Here is a 20,486-nt window from a genome sequence, read left to right as displayed (position 1 = left end):
CTCAGCATCTTGTTCTGGGCAGATTATGACAGTGCCCCTGGGAAGTAGAAGCCTGTGTATTAGTGACTGTCCCCACATCCCACAGAGTCCTCATCAGAAACCTTGGAGTCCAACCCAAGATATAAGAGACAGAGGTGCCCCACCTCCAAATAGAGGAGGGTCAAGGGCATGCAGAGACCCCAGGAGAACAGTGAATGGAAGAGGGTTTGGGGGAAAGGGAAGTGTGAGTCCCCAGGGTAGGTCCATCTGAAAATCCAGAGACTATCTGCAAACACCAGCCTTAATGTCAAAGCCCAGAATTTCACCACTACAGAAGATATACTGCCCAGCTAAACCTCAGCCTGGGGAACAGGTTACATAAAGCAATAATATCTTGGAGCAAAAAGAGGTCAGTACTCAGCATCTGAATTTTGACTTGAGATCTCAGGCCTCCATGACTCTAGGCACAGAAATGACACCAGGAGTTGTGTAGGAGAGAAGGTATGAATGTGTCCAACAGCAGAGGAAAGGAGGGACCCCAAGCTCACAAGACCCAATGTACTCCCTGCTCCCTGGTATCAATGAAGTGGCCCTTACACCATTCTACAGCGATGGGGCTCTGGAGGCTGGGGTCTTCCACGTGGCAAGTGTAGACATCTCCATGCTGGGGTATTACTTCCAACATCACAAGAATCTGGTAGGTCCAATCTCCATTCTGAATAAGTGGTGTGGACACAACTCCAGAAGTCTCTTCCTCTTCATTCCAGAACCATCTGACTTTAACTTGTAAAAGATAAAAATTTGTCACTGAGCGGATCAGCAAATTGTGGTGGTTTAGGGGCTCTGTCATGGCTGGAGAGATGGTGACTATAGGCTCCACTAGGATGAATGACAGCAAAAACTAAAGTCCGAGAATGAGGCAGCAAAGAGGCTCTCGCCATGGGCTTAAGTTCCTCCGTTGAAACGAAAGTGGAGAAAACAGCATCTATTTGGGCTCACACATACCAAAGGTTTCACCCATTTGTGGAAGATTTTTTTTTAAGTTGATCACATAGAAATAGAGGGTTGAATAGAGATCACTAAAGCCTAGGAAAGGAATAGTGATAGGGTGAATAATGGGAATCAAACATACTTGGAGCGGAGCACTTCTAATGTTATACAGTTTCACAAAGGATAGTCTACAAAATGAATTACACACTTTGTAATAACTAGAGCATAAGAGTTTGGGTTGCCAATAGACACAAATGATAATATTTCAGAAAATGGAAATGTTAATCTCCCCAGTCTGATTATGATCATTGTGTTGAATTACAACACTGTACCTCATAAAAAAGTACCAACAGTATATGTTGATTTTTAAATGAAAAAAATAAATAAAGTGTCCCTTTTATAAATATATAGATCAGCAATGCATATACCATCATGGTCCTTTAAGATTATTTGGACTAATGATGTCCTGGTTGTCTTGCTTTAAGTACAGTCTGTGATTTTCATAGAATACAATTAACTAACAATGCTCTCCTCCTCTGTATTTCCCCCACTATGTTGTGCTGTTTTACCAGGGGCTCACAATCAGTGCTATCAACCAACCATGGACTAAATTGTGAATCAAAATAAACCTCTCCTGTATTTAAGTTAATTATCTAAAGCACTTTATTACAGTAACTCAAAACTGACCAATACACTATTCCAATGCTGTCCTGCCAAGTCTTTCAGCGGATTTTCCTTGAATTCAAATGCCCTCCAAAGCTTACCAAAATCCTAGGAATCCCAAAAGTCACCTTCTTCCCCACAGCCCTTCCACACTAGTTCAGAGGTGAGCACACTTTGATCAGTCCTAAACTCACCTCTCAGCTGAACAGTGAAAGAAGCTGTCTGGTAATAGTTGTGTCTGCACAAGGTGTCTACATGGGCCTGATACTCAACCAGGAGGTCCTTCTGGGCATTCTGGCTCTTGGCACTTGACAGCCCCAGCTCTGTTTCAGCCACAAACACCCCCACATCACTGTCAAAGCGCAGGATCTCCTCCTTGTTGTAGATTTGTCTGGCCATGAGCCTCACTCGCTGAGTTCCATTGGTGAAGTAGCAGGTGCCCTTAAACTGGTACATGAAATCCTCTGCAGGAGAACCAGGCCATGTTAGATTTAGCCCAGGCTGCATACCAACCAACCCTGGTGTTTGGTTTAGGGAGACACAGGGGGTAAAGGGACATCACAACACAGACCAGTGACTAACAAAATCTGCTCTCATTCTTCAGAATTTTATTTCCAGGATGAGTGAAGTGATTTCTCTACCTCAAATCCTGCGTTGATGATTTATTGGAGAAAATAAAAAATGTCAAACAAGGAAGATAATGAAATAATGTTTGGAATACAGAAACAATATTGCCAGCATTTTCATATACTGTAGCTGTAAATATCAAAAATCCAAAATAATCTACTAACCAAAAGAATGTAAAGTAAGAGAGAATTCAGCAAATGGCTGGATACAAGATCCATTTTTAAATATTCTACATGTACATGAGTAACAAATGTGAAGTCAAATGTTAATTACATCATTTATAATGGCATAAAAAATTATGAAGAAGTTTTATAGTTATATATAAGAATTCTAAAAGGGAAATAATGAAATTTTTGAGATACATCAAAAGGGTCCTAAATAAACACAAAAATACACCTATACATTAATTGGAAGACTGAATATTATAAAGAAGACATTATCTCAAATGGTCTTATGGATTCTGTGGGTATAATTTAAAATTCCTACCAATTTGTGATTACTCAAAATTTACAAGCTGATTCTAAAATGCAATAAAGGTTCATAAGGCAAAGTTGGTGATTAAACATCATATTTTTGGCACAGACATAAACAAATAAATGGCATATTATATTCTAAAATAAGTTTCATAAATCCATTTAGACTAAATTTACAACAAGGGTGGCACAACAGGTGGTCAGTGAGGAATGAATACTTTTGTTAATAAATGATGTTCTAATAAATGGATATACATCAGAAGGAGCAGAAGAAATTGGGCATACTTCTTGCACCATATGTAACATAGAGCTAAGTATGAATGAAATGCAACAAATCTGTTAAGAGATAAAACTAGAGAACATTTTCATGATGTTGGAATTGTGACAGATTTCTTAAATCATTAAAAGCACTAAACATAAATAAAAAAGAGGTTCTGCTCATCAAGAGGCATCATTAAAAGACTTACACAAGGCCAAAAGTAGAAATATTTGCAAAACACATACTGATGATGGGCTTGATTTGAAATATATTTTTTATCTTTTTGAAATAAATGAGAAAAAGATAAATATGGAAAAGAATAGAAGTTCCCATAACACTATACACTCCCCAGACGGGGAAACATTAAATATTCTAAGACACTAAAAGCTGTCAAGAATTGGATTTTCTTTTGAACAGCTCATGAGACAACTATGTGAATAACAGTTGGACTTTGTCTTGTCAAGTTGAAGACAGGCAGACTTTGCAATTGAAGTATTTATTTCAGTCTAGAGAAATGCATACCCAAAGGTTCTAGGATTCCAGGGTACATTTTCTTTTAAGTAAGACCAGCCCAAACCTCCATCCACATAAGAACAGGTTAAGTATATTGCTCTGCCCTCATAAAATGGAATGTACTATCCAACAACAAAAATGGATGAATATTTCATCAGAGATTTGTGGCAAGTCTTCTCAGACATAATATTGAGAAAGGAAGCAAGACAGAGCACAGTATTTATAGAACATTTAGAAGAGGAAATATTAATCTATATTGCTTAAGGATACATTCATATATGTGCTAAGTATAACAATGAGCAAAATATTAGGCTTAAAAGAGTCACAATAGAACGTACTTCTGGAATGTGAAAATGGGTACCTTTGGAAAGGAGTACACAGAAGTCATTTGGAGAATTGGTAATATTCACATATGTTCAACTTGATTGGTGGTTATTTGAATATTTCTTTGTAATTTTTGTTATGTGTGTGTGTTATGATGTCTGTTGTGTTATTTTCCTAATAATTAAAAATACACTATAATAATACATACCCCAGAGTCATCAATTTGTATCTGTGTGTGTGTTTTAGAAAGACTGAGTGAGACAGTTGATGTAACACTATCACTACAGGCTTGGGATTTAATGGGTGCAAAATAATTATCAATTTTGGAGTTTTTTTCATCATTGTCATAGCCCCCATTCACCATCAATACTGAATCAAGTCCTAATTAACCCAGAATTAGGAACTGCCTGTCCTTATCCCATTCTTCCTCCCAAGTCCCACAGTGTCATCTGCATGACCCCCACTGCTTACCTGCAAGGCATGGGTGATTAATTGTGCTCTTCAGGTATTGAAGCTCCAGAGACTATAGCTCTGGTCTGAATTTCTCTGATCACAAGCCCCAAAATAGATGAATACTATTGGGCCCAGAAAATCCCCAGAGTGGCCAATTCTTTTAACTTACCTGATGCTTCTCAAGTACCTCATTTGCATTTTTTATTGTGTCTGGTATAGAAATGTACTTTGTCTTTTTCTTCCAATTCTGAGATCCCAAAGTCCTTTAGAGATATTAGGTTCCCTTCCACTGCAGAGGTTGAAAAAAGGAATCTAGCAAAACTCTAAGAAGGAGAAATCAGGACTCTTGTAGAAGTCCTTCCAAATTCTACCTGTGGTTTGTTGAAAATACAACAGACCCAAGCTTAGGCTCCAGAGCCCCCAAAAATTATTTCCAAATCTGGGCTCTGAATAGCAGCTGTCCTGCACTTACTTGGGGAATCTCTTCTGTTAGCCATAGGAGTCCTCAGCACCATGAGAATCCCCATCACAATTCCAGCTTCTCTCCAAGAGTTCCTGGGGATTATCACAGTCATCTTTTCAAACTTGAAACAGAAGCAATTTAACAAAAGCACTTGGCATTCAGCACAACTGCTACCAATTGACCTGACATTTCACTTCACAGAGATGGAAAGTAGGAAATCTCCTATGAATTTATTTTTAGACAGTTCCTAAGGAAGAAACAATCAACCCTATGACTTAAGTCCTCATTTGTCTCTAGGTAAACATTTTTAATGAAAGTTCTCAACTCAAAAACTATCAGTTGTTGAATACACCACCAGTGAACACCACATCATGTACAACCTCAACAGTGGGATCCTAATTAGAATAAGTTATACCCCATGTATGTATAATATATCAAAATACACTCTGCTGTCAGGTATATCTAAAAAGATCAAATTAAAAATTATAAACTAAATATATAAAAAATAAAACAAAATAATTGTAGAAACATTATCCATTGATCATCTATTTAGTGTCTAGTGGTAGATCATCTTCAAATATCACTGAACTTTGTAAAGTGTTGAAGATATGTTGGGAAGACTCAGAACCAAGAACAGGACTCAAGGGCATGTTTCTTGTGACATTTATTTAAATTTTGTTTCTGATGTTTGAGGTTTGATGGTGGCTAAGGATGTCAGAGGGCAGGAAGAAGTGGAATACTATTCCTTGGGACATAAAATTATTATCTAAGAGCTCTTCATTTTTCCCCCTGACTTAATACTATGAGCAATAAGATACAATATGAAAGGAAACAGATTTTAAAGAAAATATATTTGTATCATGGTTGAAGAATTTATTGATTTTTTTACTCTGGACAGATTACATAATCTCTATTAGCCTCGGTCATTGTACCTTTAACAGGTAGACACTTTCTCTTTGACACCATCGGTGTTCAGACAAAATAAAATTTTATAGATATGACATATTAATTGCAGATCCTGGCAAAGAGCTAGAACCCCAAGACAAAGCCATGTTGTGCGTTTTTAAAGGGGACAAAAGAGAGGCTGTGATAAGGAAATAGTTGAGAAAAGTTCCCTGGGTTATTTAATCAACTGAGTTATTTATCAACACATGCATTTTACACGGCATTCAGAGGAAGCCCTTCAGGAAATAGCTGCACAAGGATGACTTGACACCTCTGAGCCTATTGATACCCCAGTTCCAGCAGCAACCAGAGGTGAAATAGATAAACAGGAAATAGGTCAGGTTAAGCTGAAATTTAATAGGAGTTTTTCAAATTCTAAATCTAATCCAAGAAGAATAGACATGAAATTATCATTACAGTTATAATAATTGTTTCTATTAGTATAAACAATAATAAATATCATTTTTCAATCTTAATATGTGCCTGACATGGCACATTTAAAATATCTTGACACAAGTAACCAACAGACTATAGGGTAATTATTATTATCTAAATTTTCAGATAAGGAAACCATGCTTCAGTCTGAGTAACTTGCCCAACGTCACAGTTTATCATTTATTTTAAAGATGTGCCTTTGATCATCAGTTTTAAACTTCATGCAAATACTTTAGTCATTTATATTAATGTTTGAGCAAAATACTGAAACAATGAAATTACATAATTTCAAATAACACAGTTTGTGTAAATCCATCAAATACATCACCAAGAACAAGCCTGAGGGCTATCGATGGAACTGGAAGAGTAACAGTGACCACAATACTCTATAATTGTCCTGCAAATAACAACAAATTTTAATTTCTGCTACATATTAGTATCAAATATGAATTTAGTTAATGATAGGTATTAACTGATTTAAGTGCTTCAAAAGCCAGGTGCACACACCTGTCGTCCCAGCCACTTAAGAGGCTGCAGCAAAATGGCTTGAGCCCAGAAGTTCAGGACCAGCCTGGGCAGCATAGGGAAGAAAACAAGTGCTTTCACAGTACTGATAATGTTTTAAAATAAGAAAAACATTCATATTTTAACCCCCTCAGTTGCACTCTCCTAATGAATTACTGGGTAATTACTTTAAATTTTTATTAAGCAAATAAAATCTTCATGTCAGTCTTTGAATTAATTAATTTGGCAAATTTATTCATTCTTTATATATCACGTATGGCAAAGGACTGGAAATCCACTGAGGAGAACAGAGAACCCTCGTTAATCGACATGTTTCTTGTACCACTATTGTATCTGGATAAATTTGGGGTTTACATAAGGAAATCTTGTCCATAGTCTGCTTTTGGTTTTGTCCCCTCCCTATAGCATTCTGATTTTCTGGTTTTTTCAAACTTGAAATGTTCAAAAATCAATCGAAAGAACTCAATATGGATTTAATAACAATTTACTGAATACCTAAAATGTGCTGCTCTACCTGCTGAAAATATAGATAAAACAGTTGCTCTGCTGTGTATGTATTCCATTGGGATAGCATGCTACAATATTTTTGAAATAAAATATTTGGCCTCCCATTACCACTCTACCAGGGGTTACAAAGTAACATAGAAGAAAAACTAGCATGGTCCCTTCCTCACGGAGCTTAGATTTGAACAGATGTGACAAATAGGTATTTTTAAATTGTGTTAAGATCTCAAAGAGCATTAGAGGCAAGAGAGATCTCCGTCGCCATCTGTTGGTCGAAGTGCACCATTGCGTCCCGGAGCAATGACTGGGAAGTTGCAGAGCAGAGCAGGACTCAAGTGCAAGATTAGGAACTTTTTTTTTTTTTTTTTTTTTTTTAAGATGTTGGCGATCCAAGCCAGGCATGCTCGGCAAGTACTTCGTGTGTTTAAAGAAAAAGGAGAGTGTGGTTGGAACAGAGTAAGTTGGTTGGATAATTGTAGGGAACAAGGTGGGAGAGGCAAGCAAAAAAAAAAATATACATATATATGTAAGGCATGTAACTCCCTTTAGGAGTTTCTATTTCTTCCTAATGGCAATTAGATCAAATACCTCTACCCTAAAACATGGCTTTCACATTTCATAAAAGTCATAAAGAAATATGGAAATTTTCACATCGTTTTTTTCTGGTTTTGTTGTTGTTGTTTCTTCTAAGAAAAACTATGGATTTTTTTTTCTAGTTTTCCCCCCCTTTTCTCCATTTTTTTTTCTGTTTGTTTTTTTGGGAGGATTATCTGTTTGTTTTATACTAGGATTAAACCCAGGGGCACTTTATCACTGAGCCACATCCCCATTCCTTTTTATTATTTATTTATTTATTTATTTATTTATTTATGACACAAGGTATTGTTAAGTTGCTGCAGATCTCATTAAGTTGCTGACACAAACCTCGAACTTGAGATCTTCTTGCCTCAGTTTCATAGATTGCTGGGATTACAGGTGTGTGCCACTGCACCTGGCTGTATTCTCAACAACAAGGAGATAGCAACCAAGAGTAGAAACTGAAGAGAAATAAACCAGGGGGAAAGAAATCAGGAATAAAAAATCACCATGCATTTCCCTTTCAAGGTCCTGATCCCCACAGCATTAATGTCTCCCAAACTGTATCACATCATCAAGAAATTTCCTCTATGTAGTGTCCATTCTGTTCCTCAAATCACATGCTCTAAACATTTCCTGAACCAGAGACACATAGAGAATTCTGACCCCGACCCCACCTTTTCCTATAGAATATGCAACACATATTTTGTCAGAGAAGACAAATGCTGATCGTCCCTCAGAATGGTAGGATTCATACTCTAGGAGTTAAGAAAACCCTTAGGGAATCAACCAAATTATGTTACATACACGTATGAATACATCACAATGAATTCCACCTTTATGACAAATTATAATGCAAGAAAAACGAAGAAGAAGAAAAACCTTAGGACACGAACACACACACACACACAACACAAATATACATAAACTTTCGGGTGAAAAATAAACATTCAGTTAAGATGTAAAAACTGAATTCTTCATCTGGAGAAGACAACAGCAAAGGATAAAGGGCTCTAATGAATATGGTCAAGATGGAGGAAAGGAAAAATATATAATTCAGGTGAGACCTTTCCAAAAAAATAAAACAAAATATACCCTGTGCAGTTCTCTCCTAGCTAACTGCTCTAAGGGAGGAAGAAGTCTTTCTTCAATAATTAGGACTAAAAGAGTCTAAATGGAAATACGATTGGGAGTATACAAACTGGTGGAAAGAGAACCAAACAGGAAATCAAAAACCCTGAGCTCTAGACCTGGCCCTGCCCCTAAGTGCCTGAAGGAACCCAGATAAGCAATTTAGAGGAGCCTGGCCTCAATTTTTCTACTTCACTCTTTCCTTCAACAAATATTTATTCAGTGGGTGATGATAATACATTAGTGGAGAAAATGTCGGGGATGGGGTGCAGGAGCCGAATTTCTCCCGGGAGGAGCTCAGCTCTAGCAGGACCAGATCTACAGGATGCGGGGACTGACCCAGGTCGCCCACTTGTCCTCCAGCCTGACGCCCTACAATTGGGTCCCTGGGAAGCAGGAGGGCTTCAGGGGCTGGTCTGGAAAGCTGCCCATCACCCCTTCTCCTGTCCCTGGTTTTCCATATCTCACCGTCGCCGCTGTCAGAACCTCGCAGATTGATGTAATGTGAGAAAGAAGAGAGAGGCCAAGGCTGCGTGGGGAGAGCCCCTGTAAATAGTCGGGTTTCCACGGGGATTTCCACCGCAGCAAAAGAAAAACAGCTTAAACTTCGGTCTCTGTCGCCATCTGTTGGCCGAAGTGCACCATTGCATCCCGGAGCAAAGACTGGGAAGTTGCACAGCAGAGCAGGACTCAAGGGCAAGATTAGGCTTCTGAAATATTTTTTTTTTTTTTAAAGATGTTGGCGACCCAAGTCACGCATGCTTGCCAAATACCCTGCTACCGAGCTACACCTCTATCCCAAGTTTCTAAACTTCTTTCATCCGGAATTTTATTCAATATTTCATCTAACATCTTGACTGTGCCCTTCATTATGACATGGAAAACCGTCTTCTCTATGCCATGTAAGGACACTAGAGATGAGATCTTTATACACTCCAAAACACCACCCACACAAGACTTGCTATTGTTTTTCCTCCACCTTACCTTCCCCTTCCCCTGGCACATTCTGGGTCAGAAACCTAAGAGGTCCCCACACCTCCCTGGGATAATGATGAAAATGAAAACTTTTTATGGAATAAGCTGACAGAGTGCAGCTTCAAGCCAAATCCTGAACGATATCTTTGCTCTCAGAGGCAGTTTACAGAATCTTATTCTATCTGGTGATGTATTAAACACCAAGGATGACAGGAAAAGATAGAGGACGCTAATGAATGTGGTCAAGATGGAAGAAAGGAAATATACATAACTCAAGTGAGACCTCTCCAAAAACAAAAGAAAATACCCTCTTCAGTTCTCTGCTGAATAGCTGCTCTAAAAGAAGATGAAGTGGCAGTTTACAGAATAGTGATTATGTTTAATACTGAATATGTATTTAATACTAATAGTATTAAACATTTGGATAAGACTTCAGAGCCTCCTGTTTTGCATGGACCTAATCACCAGGCATAAGGGCTAGAAAGGACAATGTAGAAGATCTAGGTCCACCCACACACACATTATTCAGATGATGATGTAAATCAATCACTGCTGAAAAGCAAGAAACGTCGCCTTGGAGACCAGGAATCCTATCACTGACAATCCACCAAAACTCATGCCTCAAAACTGTTACTGGTGGATGTCCTGATGAGGTCTAGGTTCTTGGCTTCCCAACCAAACAAGTGAGCAAGAAACACAGAAATAACAGAGCATAGATTTATTGAAAGGGAAAGGGAAAGTAACACTCCCAAAGTACAGCTAATTGGTTCAAGCTAGAGCATGACCCAAGGTCTCAATGTCTGTGAGTTTCTCTTACATGCTGAGCTGTGCCTTGGTCCCCTCTCTGAACAGGATGATTGAAGAATATGTCCTGTTGGTTCCCAATGTTTACTTTATTTTTACCTAATTAGAATACAGAACCTGTGATGGGAGTTGCCATGGGCAATAAGCCCTCCAGAGCAGAGATAGTCATGGCAATGGAACTTATTGCCATAAGGCAGCCATACTGGACTCCAACCCACATTTTTCTTCTACCTTCCACTATCTTAACACCCCTAAACTCCTACCTCATTTTCCCCTGAGAAACATGATCCCAAAATTCTTTTGGGGTGGCTAAGGAGCTAGAGGTCTTATCTCCTGTAGTTGATTCAGGCACGTTGTGGTCCTTCTTCCTGCCTAATTGGGGACCATGACCCTCTCACCCTGTCTGTCAAAAAGAGGCAGCGGGGCATTTGGGTGCATTTGTGGAATTCGTTTGAAGTCCTGCTGCAGCACCAGCTGGAGTTTGACAGCCTCTAGATGAGAAGAGATCAACCATGACAGTAGGTTTAACAGGAAGGGTCCAAGCAACAGAGCTAGAAGGAGCGTCAGAAAGGATCCCACCAAGGATGGCACCAAAACACCCAACTGTAATTTTGACCATGATCCCTTATGAATCTGACAGGTGCTGCCTAATCCTGGAGGAACAGTCTGCTAATTTCTTTGTTACATCTCTAACTATACCAGATTGGTTTACATAAAAATGCCATCTTTCTTCCAGGAAGAGATATAGTCTCTTAGTGGTAAATAGATCTGATTGTCTCCAGTTTGGGAGAGTGACTGCTGTTAGTGAGTCCACCTGGTTCTGGGGGATAACTATGCCTGTTGCTGTTTCCCCTAGACTAATACAGAGATCTTTAGATAAATCTAGATGATAGGAGAGGGAGGTGGATGGACCTCCTATCACTATATCCATCGCAGCAGTTATTCCCAATCCTACTAGAAGAGGAATGAGTGGTATAGCCCTTTTAGCTCTGATGGATGCTGTGCTTGGGGCTAGATTGAAAGCCAGAAACACAGATCCAGTCCGTTCATGTAGAAGGTGAGGAAGTTTGGTAGGTTTGTGAGATTAGGCTCAAATGGACTCAGGACAAACTTGTCACTCTATTAGAGTCCTTTGTGGTACTTATTAGGCTCTCCTGTACAAGAACCCTCTCTTTATAACCACCTAGTTTACTTACTTTTAGGAGGACTGACACAAGTATACATCACAAGATTGTCTTTCCTTTTAAATGTCCTTGTAATGGCTGTGCTTTGGTTATACTTGACTGCCAGGACTTAAGATTAAATTGTTAAAAAATAGACCTTGTCCTATACTCAGGGCCATTGAAATTCCTCAGGGATCACTCTTGGGAACCTGTGAGAAGAAGCTTGGCCTCTTTAGCTTTCCTCTACCAGCCATTTCATCTGCCAGGATGGGTCAGACTCTTGCTGACCACTCTTGGCTTCCTTTGGAAGCATCAGAGACATTTCCTTCTTCAATAATTCTCTGCAGAATATTCACTGGTTGCTTCCTGTTCTCTAGGGTCCTCACAGCTCCCTGATCAGGAGGTCAGGTGACTTGCCAGAGTTGATGTCCCTTAGAGTATTCCCATCATTCCCTGGGTCCTGGATGACCCTAGAGGGCAAGGTCAAAATATTGACTGCTTTTTCCTCAGCCCTTTTACTTCCTTGGCTTTTGTCTTCAAGTTTTGATTTTAAATATCCAATAGACCAGTTTCACCAGTCTTGAAGAGGGAGTAATGGGTTTTAACTTTAAAATGTCTGTAATTTTACACTTATCTCTTTCATTGACTTAGGGACAATATTTAGGGTAACTATTAGTACTGGAAGTCAGCATTATATCCTCTCAATCCTGTAGGTGATAACTTATTGTCTTAAATTAACTCAGGTTGATCTGTTAGAAGTAGTAAAAAAAAAAGCACTAACAGACAATGGTTATAAAATTTTACAAGGTAAATACAAAATGAAATTAACAAAAGCAAAAATGTTGTATAATAACTTTGATCCAAGAAACATAATTTCTATAATAACACTAATGTATCTTTGTATATATTTAGCCTCCATAAAGACTCATATATTTATTCTACAAAGATCCACATATTTATCAACTCAGTATCATAAAAAAATCCTTTACAAAATTTTCTTTATTTTAAACCTTTACAAACTTTAAATACCTTTTATAATTTACCCAAAACCTTTACTTAATTTTGTATGATATCCCCTTTTATTTGAGATCTCAGTAATCTCCAAAACAAAAATATATCTTTTGAACATACTCTATATTTTTATGAGTTTAACTTTTTTATCTGTTCTTTTCAGCTATACTTGACAGTAGAGTGCATTTGTTCATATTATACATATGTAAAATATGACTCTCCATCCTTGTGGTTGTACATGATGAGGAATTACACTGGTCATATATTCATATATGAACATAGGAAAGTTATGTCCAGTTCATTCTACTGTCTTTCTTAGTCTCATCTCTGCTCCCTTCCCTTCACTCCTCTTTGTCTAATCCAATAAACTTCTGTTCTTTCCCCATCCCATGTGTGTTAGCATCACATATCAGAGAGAACATTCAGTCTTTGGCTTGGAAGTTTGGCTTATTTACTTAGTATGATAGTCTCCAGTTCAATCCATTTTACTGGTGAATGCCATAATTTCATTCCTCTTTATGGCTGAGTTGTATTCCATTGTGTATATATACCACATTTTCTTTATCCATTCATCTGTTTAAGGGCACCTAGATTGGTACCATAGCTTAGCTATTATGAATTGAGCTGCTATAAACACTGATGTGGGTATGTCACTATAGTATGCTGATTTTAAGTCCTTTGAGTGGGATAACTGAGTCAAATGGTGGTCCCATTCCAAGTTTTTTGAAGATGAACATAACTTCAAATGAGTTTAATTCTAATCTACTTTGGAGCCAACTCAACTTGTCTCATCTCATTAGGATGAGGGGCAGAGTCATATCTCAGGTGAAACAAGGCTCTCGAGGAATCCTAAAGTTTTTTTTTCTTAATTTTTGAAGCTGATCTTTGCCTCTTTTAAAATATGATTCTACAAAGTTATCATATATGGTTTCCTGAGCCTATCTGAATATCATTTCACATAACATGACATTATATCTGAAGCAGGAAGCAAGCAGAATTGAGCACTCTTAATTTTTTGTGGAAATAAGTGACAACTTTTCAATGAATCAGATTCTCCTTTTACTATTTGAAAAATATATATAAACTTAAATTTACATCCCACTGTAAAGAGTGACATAAAATTTTTAAATCACTTATTGATGACAGGTTACCTATATTCAGATACAGAACATTATATGCCATAAAGAGAGCCAGAGTTATAAGAAAGATCACTTAAAAGACTTTACAGATATTTGTTAAAGAAGTTAATAAGCCAAGACTACTTGAGATTATATTTAGAAGCTGATGGTCTGTATTTTAACTTTGCAAATTAATCATATATCATCTCTAACAAACATGTTTATAAATGTTTATATCATTTATGTTAAATCTAGTTTACCATTTTAATTATTAACTTTTGATTGTCAATGAAAATGAATGCTAATGTTTCAAGCCATCTTCTTCTGACAAATAAAAAAATTAAAAGCACTGGACAAAATACTTTAAACATTTTATAGAAACCAACACTCTTGATTGGCTGACCACCTAGAAAAACATGTGGAGTAGTAATTTTTAAGACATTTTTACTTTTATATTTCTGGGTAATTTATATTGACCTTTTGTTAAAAGTTTTTTTTTTTTTGTTAAAAGTTTATTTAAGTCATTAGAACTAAAAGTCATTTGAATCAATTTTTTAAAAATGTATGTATAAACCAGATTATATTTCTATAAGCCAGTTTTGGTACCATATAAATGATGCATAGACATACCATGTGTGTAGACGTAGTATATAATACACATTGTGCACAAACCTACATGAAATCAAAGAGAAAATAGGGATTGCATAGCTTTTTGCCATGTATATGCTCCCCACAGGTGTGTGACAAATGATCTGTAGGTGTTTATTACACATTTTATGTCACATTTAACCATTCAGAAATTAAAACAAACCCTGTCATAGATGTCCTTGGTGTGACAGTGATCAATGTATTGTAGAATATAGGGAATAGACCTGGAGGAGTCCTGCACAGTTGGGGATGGCTGGGACAGGGTCCATCAATCACACCTGGACACTGGATCAATGGTTCCGATGGCCACTTGTCCAGCCATGAGGTAGATCTATGTCAATATCATCACTGTTTATACTCTGTTTTAGGACCATGTGAAGGGGTCCTACAGGGGTCTTTCCTTTTCTGGTGTATTTGAGAATTCACCTTTGAATAATTAGCCTCTGAACAAAGACAGCATTTTAACAAAAAGGACTAATAAATTTCAGTTAAATTAAAACAAGACTAATTAGAACAAAAATATATTAATTTGGGTACATGGAATAAAGGTGAATTTACAAAAAAAATGAGTTTTTTAAAAAAAGACATAAAAAAATAACATGCCTGTAATTACACTAGTAAAGAGACACATGGAACATCCATCAGACCAGGGTTCTATTTGAGTTAGAGTCATCCAAATACTTAAAGACTGTAGAAGCCCATGAAGTCCCAGCAGAGGGTAGACCTCAGGAAAAGGTTCTCAAGAAAAAGAAAACTTGCACAGATGGGATTTTTCCATTTTCCTTCTCTGTGCAATCATCATTTAGGGAAGAGCTTAATGAGAGAGCAGAGTCCCAGAGTACAAGTAAAGAGAAAACAGCCATTTAGGTCACACTGAAGCTTAAATTTAGAAGTGGCACTTTTTCCTTCTGGTCTCAAACCAGTTTTTCTTATGTAGCTGACACTCCAGATGCAAGCCTTGGAGGGACAGAGTATCAGGAAGGCAGCTAAGGAGAAAGGAAAGCTGTTGTTTAAACATGAGAGACAAACAGGCATTAAATAGGGCATCTTGACCTGAGATGGAGGGCACCCTCTGACCCTTGAGGGTCCCATGATGTTCTGTGTTCTGGAGATAAAGATAAGAAGGTAAAATGAATAGAAGAAGTCCTTATTCTAATGGGCACCAGGATCCAAAATCTCATAATTGCTGGGCTTAAGTTTCTATGGGTGTCACTCTTGCCAAGAATCTCTTAACTTCCAGTGAACAGCTTTGTTTCCCCCAAAAGGCTGAGGTGAAGGCCTCAACTCCTATGCCTAAGGGCTGCAGCATCTGAGCTTCAATCAAGAGATCTTTAGATTTATTACCAGAGTGTTCTCTAGCCAAAAACCCCATCAATATCTCAAGATTTTTCCTCTTGGGCTGTGGTTGTGGCTCAATGATAGAGCATTTGTCTCACATGTATGAGGCACTGGGTTTTATATTCAGCACCACATAAAAATAACCAAAAAAAGTTAGAAGAAGAAGAAATAAGAAGAAGAAGAAGAAGAAGAAGAAGAAGAAGAAGAAGAAGAAGAAGAAGAAGAAGAAGAAGAAGAAGAAGAAGAAGAAGACAACTTTTCCTCTAGTCACATAGAATCTGGGGTGGAATATAGAGGTTCAGAACAGGCAAAACAGAGAAAGTGGCCAGAAAAGAATTGGGGTAACCAATGAGAAGCAGGTTGAGAACCCCAAATATTACAGGGCAAAAGACCATCACTAAACTGAGGCATTTGTGAAGGTCCCACGACAAGTACGCTGTGGACTCAGGATGTTTGAGGAGGAAGGAGCTGGCGAGCTAGTTCCTCTGGTGGGGAGTGTGGAGGGGGTTGCTGGTGTTCCCCCGAGAGACATGGGGGTGACTCAGCAAGAGTCATCTATGGGATGGTCAAGATGGTGGATTAGAGGAAGGCTGCATTCCTCGTTGCTCTGTGATTGGGATTCAGACAGCAGGAATACTGCTTTTCAGTGAGATTGGTGAAAGAAGGATTTCACTAAAATTCAATATTATACAGTCAGTGTCTCAGGCCCAGAAATTTGGTTACATTAAACTGAAGAAGTCATATGTTGGAGTTACACTTGTTGTGACAGTGGTACTGACTGTGGTACTGGTTCACCACAGAGGGAGGAATAACACAGAAAGAAAGTCAATGGACAGATTTGGTGTGGAAAACATGTATCTAATAAATTAGAATTATATAGTAATATATAATTACATATGATGAATCATTGGCATCATATTTCTTTTTCTAGGAAATATTCTCTGAAATGCTCTCATGAATCTGCATACACATTAGAAGTCATACATAACCTAAATGGCTCTATACCTTTTAGCAAAATGAAATTCATAGTAGAAATTTGTAATACCACATCAACTGGCAATTAGGTACAAACTCCATGAGGTATATCCATACTATAGAATAATATTCAGCAATAAAAAGGAATGAAATACTGAGACATGTATAAACCTCAAAACATTATGGTAGGGCTGGATGTAGCTCAAGAATTTGGGTTCAACCCCAAGCACTGTGCATGTATGTGTGAGCATGTGCACACACACACAATATGCTAAATGAAAGAAGCCAAACAGAATAGACCACAGATTATATATTTCCATTTATATGAAATGTGAACTGAACAAATCCATAGAATTCAAGTGAAGATTTGTATTTGCCTCACCATGGAAATTGGTGCAGGGCTATGAGCAGGAGCAATTTTTTAGGGTAATAGAATTATTCCATAATTGTACTGTGATAATAGTTGCTTACATGTATACATTTATTTGAATTTTATATTGTTCACATAAAAAAGTAGAAAACTTTGGACTAACATTTCTCATGAATCCACAACATATCAGCAAATCAAATTTAAACATTATGATGAAGTTAGTTTTATCCTAGACTATACATTTTGGTGAATATTTAATATCAATACTAATTTACGATATTAATGGGATAAGGAGAATAACCACAGGACCATCTCCTTGAAGAAAAGGCATTATACAAACTCAAAACCTAATCTTGATCTAATTTCTTAGCCAACCAGAAGTAAAAAGAAGCTTCTTCAGATAAAGGGAATCTCTAAAAAATCTACAGCTAACAATGTATTTTGTGATGAAGTGCTTTTTATTTAATATATGGTGTTATTTTTATTTAAGATATGCTGTCAGATTTGTGTTGCTGTGAAAAAATACCTGAGATCAATCAACTTAAACAAGGACAGGTTTATTTTGTTCACTGTTTCAGAGATGTCAGTGTCTAGTTACTTGGCCCCATTGCTTTGGGCCTGTGGGGGCACAGTATCTCAGCACAAGCATGTGGCAGGAAGTCCCTTCACCACATGATGCCAGGAAACAAAGAGAAAGAGGAGGGGACCGAGGTCTCAGTCACTTGCCCAAGGGCACACCACTAATAAACTAGCCTCTTTACATGGGATCCCACTATTAAAGGTTTCATCCATTAGACTGGCACCAATTCTTTGGCATATTGGGCCTTTGGGAGACATTCAGGATCCAAACCATAACTCATAGGCCAGTGTGTTGACTCCACCTCTTCTGTGACACATTGTAACTCAACATCTCAGCCAGAGTCTTGAGGCAAGAGATAGAAATAAAAGGAATATAGATTGAAAAGACTATGTTTCAATTTATAGATGATGAAGTATCTTAATTTGCAGATGACATGATTGTATACATAGAAAATCCTAAGGCAAAGAAAGGTTTTTGAACTAATAAATGAATTTAGAACATGGTAAGGTCTGAAGTCAGTTGTATTGGCATGCACTGGCATTGTAATATTTTAGGGGGAAAACCCTAAATTCCATTTATAATAACATTGAAATAAAACATTTAGATACTCATTCTTAAAAACCAGGCAATTGTTTTAGTCAGTTTTTTTTGCTGACTAAAGGATCTGACGATCAACATCACATGATGAAAAGGTTATTTGGCAGCTCACAGTTTCAGAGATCTCAGAACACAAAGGGCTTACTCCATTCCTCGGGACTTGAGGTGAGGCAGCACATCATGGCAGAGGGTGCAATAGAGGAACTGGCTCAGGACATCACCAGGAAGGAGAGAGAGAGAGAGAGAGAGAGAGAGAGAGAGAGAGAGAGAGAGAGAGAGAGAGAGAGAGAGAGAGAGAGAGAGAGAGAGAGAGAAAGAGAGAGAGAGAGAGAGAGCGCTCTGCTTAACAAAAATAAAATATATACCCCAAACACACACTCCCAGGGACCCATCTCTGCCAACCACACCCCACATGTCTACAGTTACCATCTGGTTAATCCCTATCAGTATTAATTCATTTGTTAGATTAAGACTCTCATAACCCAATTATTTCACCTCTAAACCTTCTTGCATTGTCTCACATGTGAGATTTTGGGGACATCTAATATTTAAACCATAACAGCAACATTTTACACTAAAATCTATAAGCCATCATCAAGAGAAAATAAATAAAAACTAAATAAAAGTGCCATAGTCAAGGATTTGAGTAGTTGATATTGACAAGTTATCAGTTCTCTCCAAATTGATCTATTGATTCAAAGTATTTCCAATTGAAATCAAGATGCCTATTTTTTAGAACCTAACAAACCGAAGTCTATAATCAGTATTCAAGTGAAAAAAAAACTTTGAATTGTCAAGATATTTTTTCATTTTGAAAATGCACACTATTTTCAAGATATACTTCTGCATTCAAGTAATAAAACAAAGGCCTGGCTCAGGGTAGTCTACATCACTAGCATAGAATAAAGATGCACAACTAGAAATGTACATCCAAGTTGATGGAAAGGGACTCAAGGAACCCAAAGGGAGAGGATCATCCTTTTAACAAACAGAGGTGACCAATGAGACCCAAAAAGAAAAACAACACCATGTACAAAAACCATTTGAAATGAATCACAGACCTGAACACAGAAGATACAATTATTAAGCTCCTAAAACAGAGCTATCCAATAAAACTATAATTTGAACCACAACTATGAGCCCTAGATGCAATCTTAAGTTTGCTAGTACATTTTAAAAGAAAAAGGAATAGATGAAATTATTATTTTATTAAACTTAATACATTCAAAATATAATTTCTACTTGAAACCAATAGAATACTGAAGTCAGTTGTATTAGCATGCCCTGGCATTGTCATATTTTGGGGGGAAAATATTACAAATTTAAACAAGATATTGTGCATTGTTCTTATACTTAGCCATTATTAGTGTTGCTATTTGGAGAATCTTAGGGCTACAAAGATCTCTATTTTATATCATGCCAGGTGGTAACTATTCTCCCACACCAAGGGGGCATTTGCTGATCATAGAAGATTCAATTACACCTCAAATTCAGTAGGCAATCTTCAACAAATAATCTGGGGAAATTGGAAATCCATATGTAGTGAAATGACATTAGGCCCCTATCTCTCACCCTTAAGAAACTCAAAGTGGATTAAGGACTTGGCATTAGACCACAGACCCTGCACCTACTAGAAGAAAAAGTAGGCCCAACTCTCCTCCATGTCAGCTTATGGACTGACTTCCACAAAAGACTTATAAAGTGCAATAAGAAAATCAAGAGTCAATAAAAGGGAAGGTATCAAACTAAAAAGCTTCTTCCCAGTAAAGGAAACAATCAAGAATGTGAAGAGAGAGCCTATAAATGTGAGAAAATCTTTACCACCTGTACCTCAGATAGGACATTAATTTCCAGGATTTATAAAGAACTAAAAAAGCTTAACACCAAATAACCAATTACCCCATTCAATAAATGGGCAAAGGATCTGAACAGATACTTTACAGAAGAAGAAACATAATTGGTAAACATATATATATATATATATATATATATATATATATATGAAGAAAAAATGTTCAACATGTCTAGCAGTTAGAGAAATGAAAAT

General features: G+C 37.4%; 1 protein-coding gene across 1 annotated transcript; it reads right to left on the bottom strand.

Annotated features, from left to right (window-relative positions):
• Window positions 1–23: 23 nt before the first annotated feature.
• Window positions 24–4,796, bottom strand: LOC144365895 (HLA class II histocompatibility antigen, DQ beta 1 chain-like). Its single transcript, XM_078018596.1, has 4 exons — window positions 4,754–4,796; window positions 1,827–2,096; window positions 577–858; window positions 24–37 (listed from the first exon to the last, which is right to left on the bottom strand). Exons 1-4 carry the CDS (start codon window positions 4,794–4,796, stop codon window positions 24–26), a joined length of 609 nt encoding a protein of 202 aa, XP_077874722.1.
• Between the last annotated feature and the right edge of the window lie 15,690 nt (window positions 4,797–20,486).

This window comes from Ictidomys tridecemlineatus, chromosome 8 (genome assembly GCF_052094955.1).
Source record: "Ictidomys tridecemlineatus isolate mIctTri1 chromosome 8, mIctTri1.hap1, whole genome shotgun sequence".
Lineage (NCBI taxonomy): Eukaryota > Metazoa > Chordata > Mammalia > Rodentia > Sciuridae > Ictidomys > Ictidomys tridecemlineatus.
Note: the sequence above shows the minus strand (reverse complement) of the source record. Positions and strands in the feature narration are given on the sequence as shown.

Bases quoted from the DNA above. Each gene is read 5' to 3' on its own strand.
- LOC144365895 (XM_078018596.1), bottom strand. From the start codon at position 4,796: ATGGTGCTGAGGACTCCTATGGCTAACAGAAGAGATTCCCCAA. The intron at 2,097-4,753 runs GTAAGTGCAGGA...GTTCTCCTGCAG, and splicing joins TAACAGAAGAGATTCCCCAA to AGGATTTCATGTACCAGTTT. The intron at 859-1,826 runs GTGAGTTTAGGA...CATTCATCCTAG, and splicing joins TTTCACTGTTCAGCTGAGAG to TGGAGCCTATAGTCACCATC.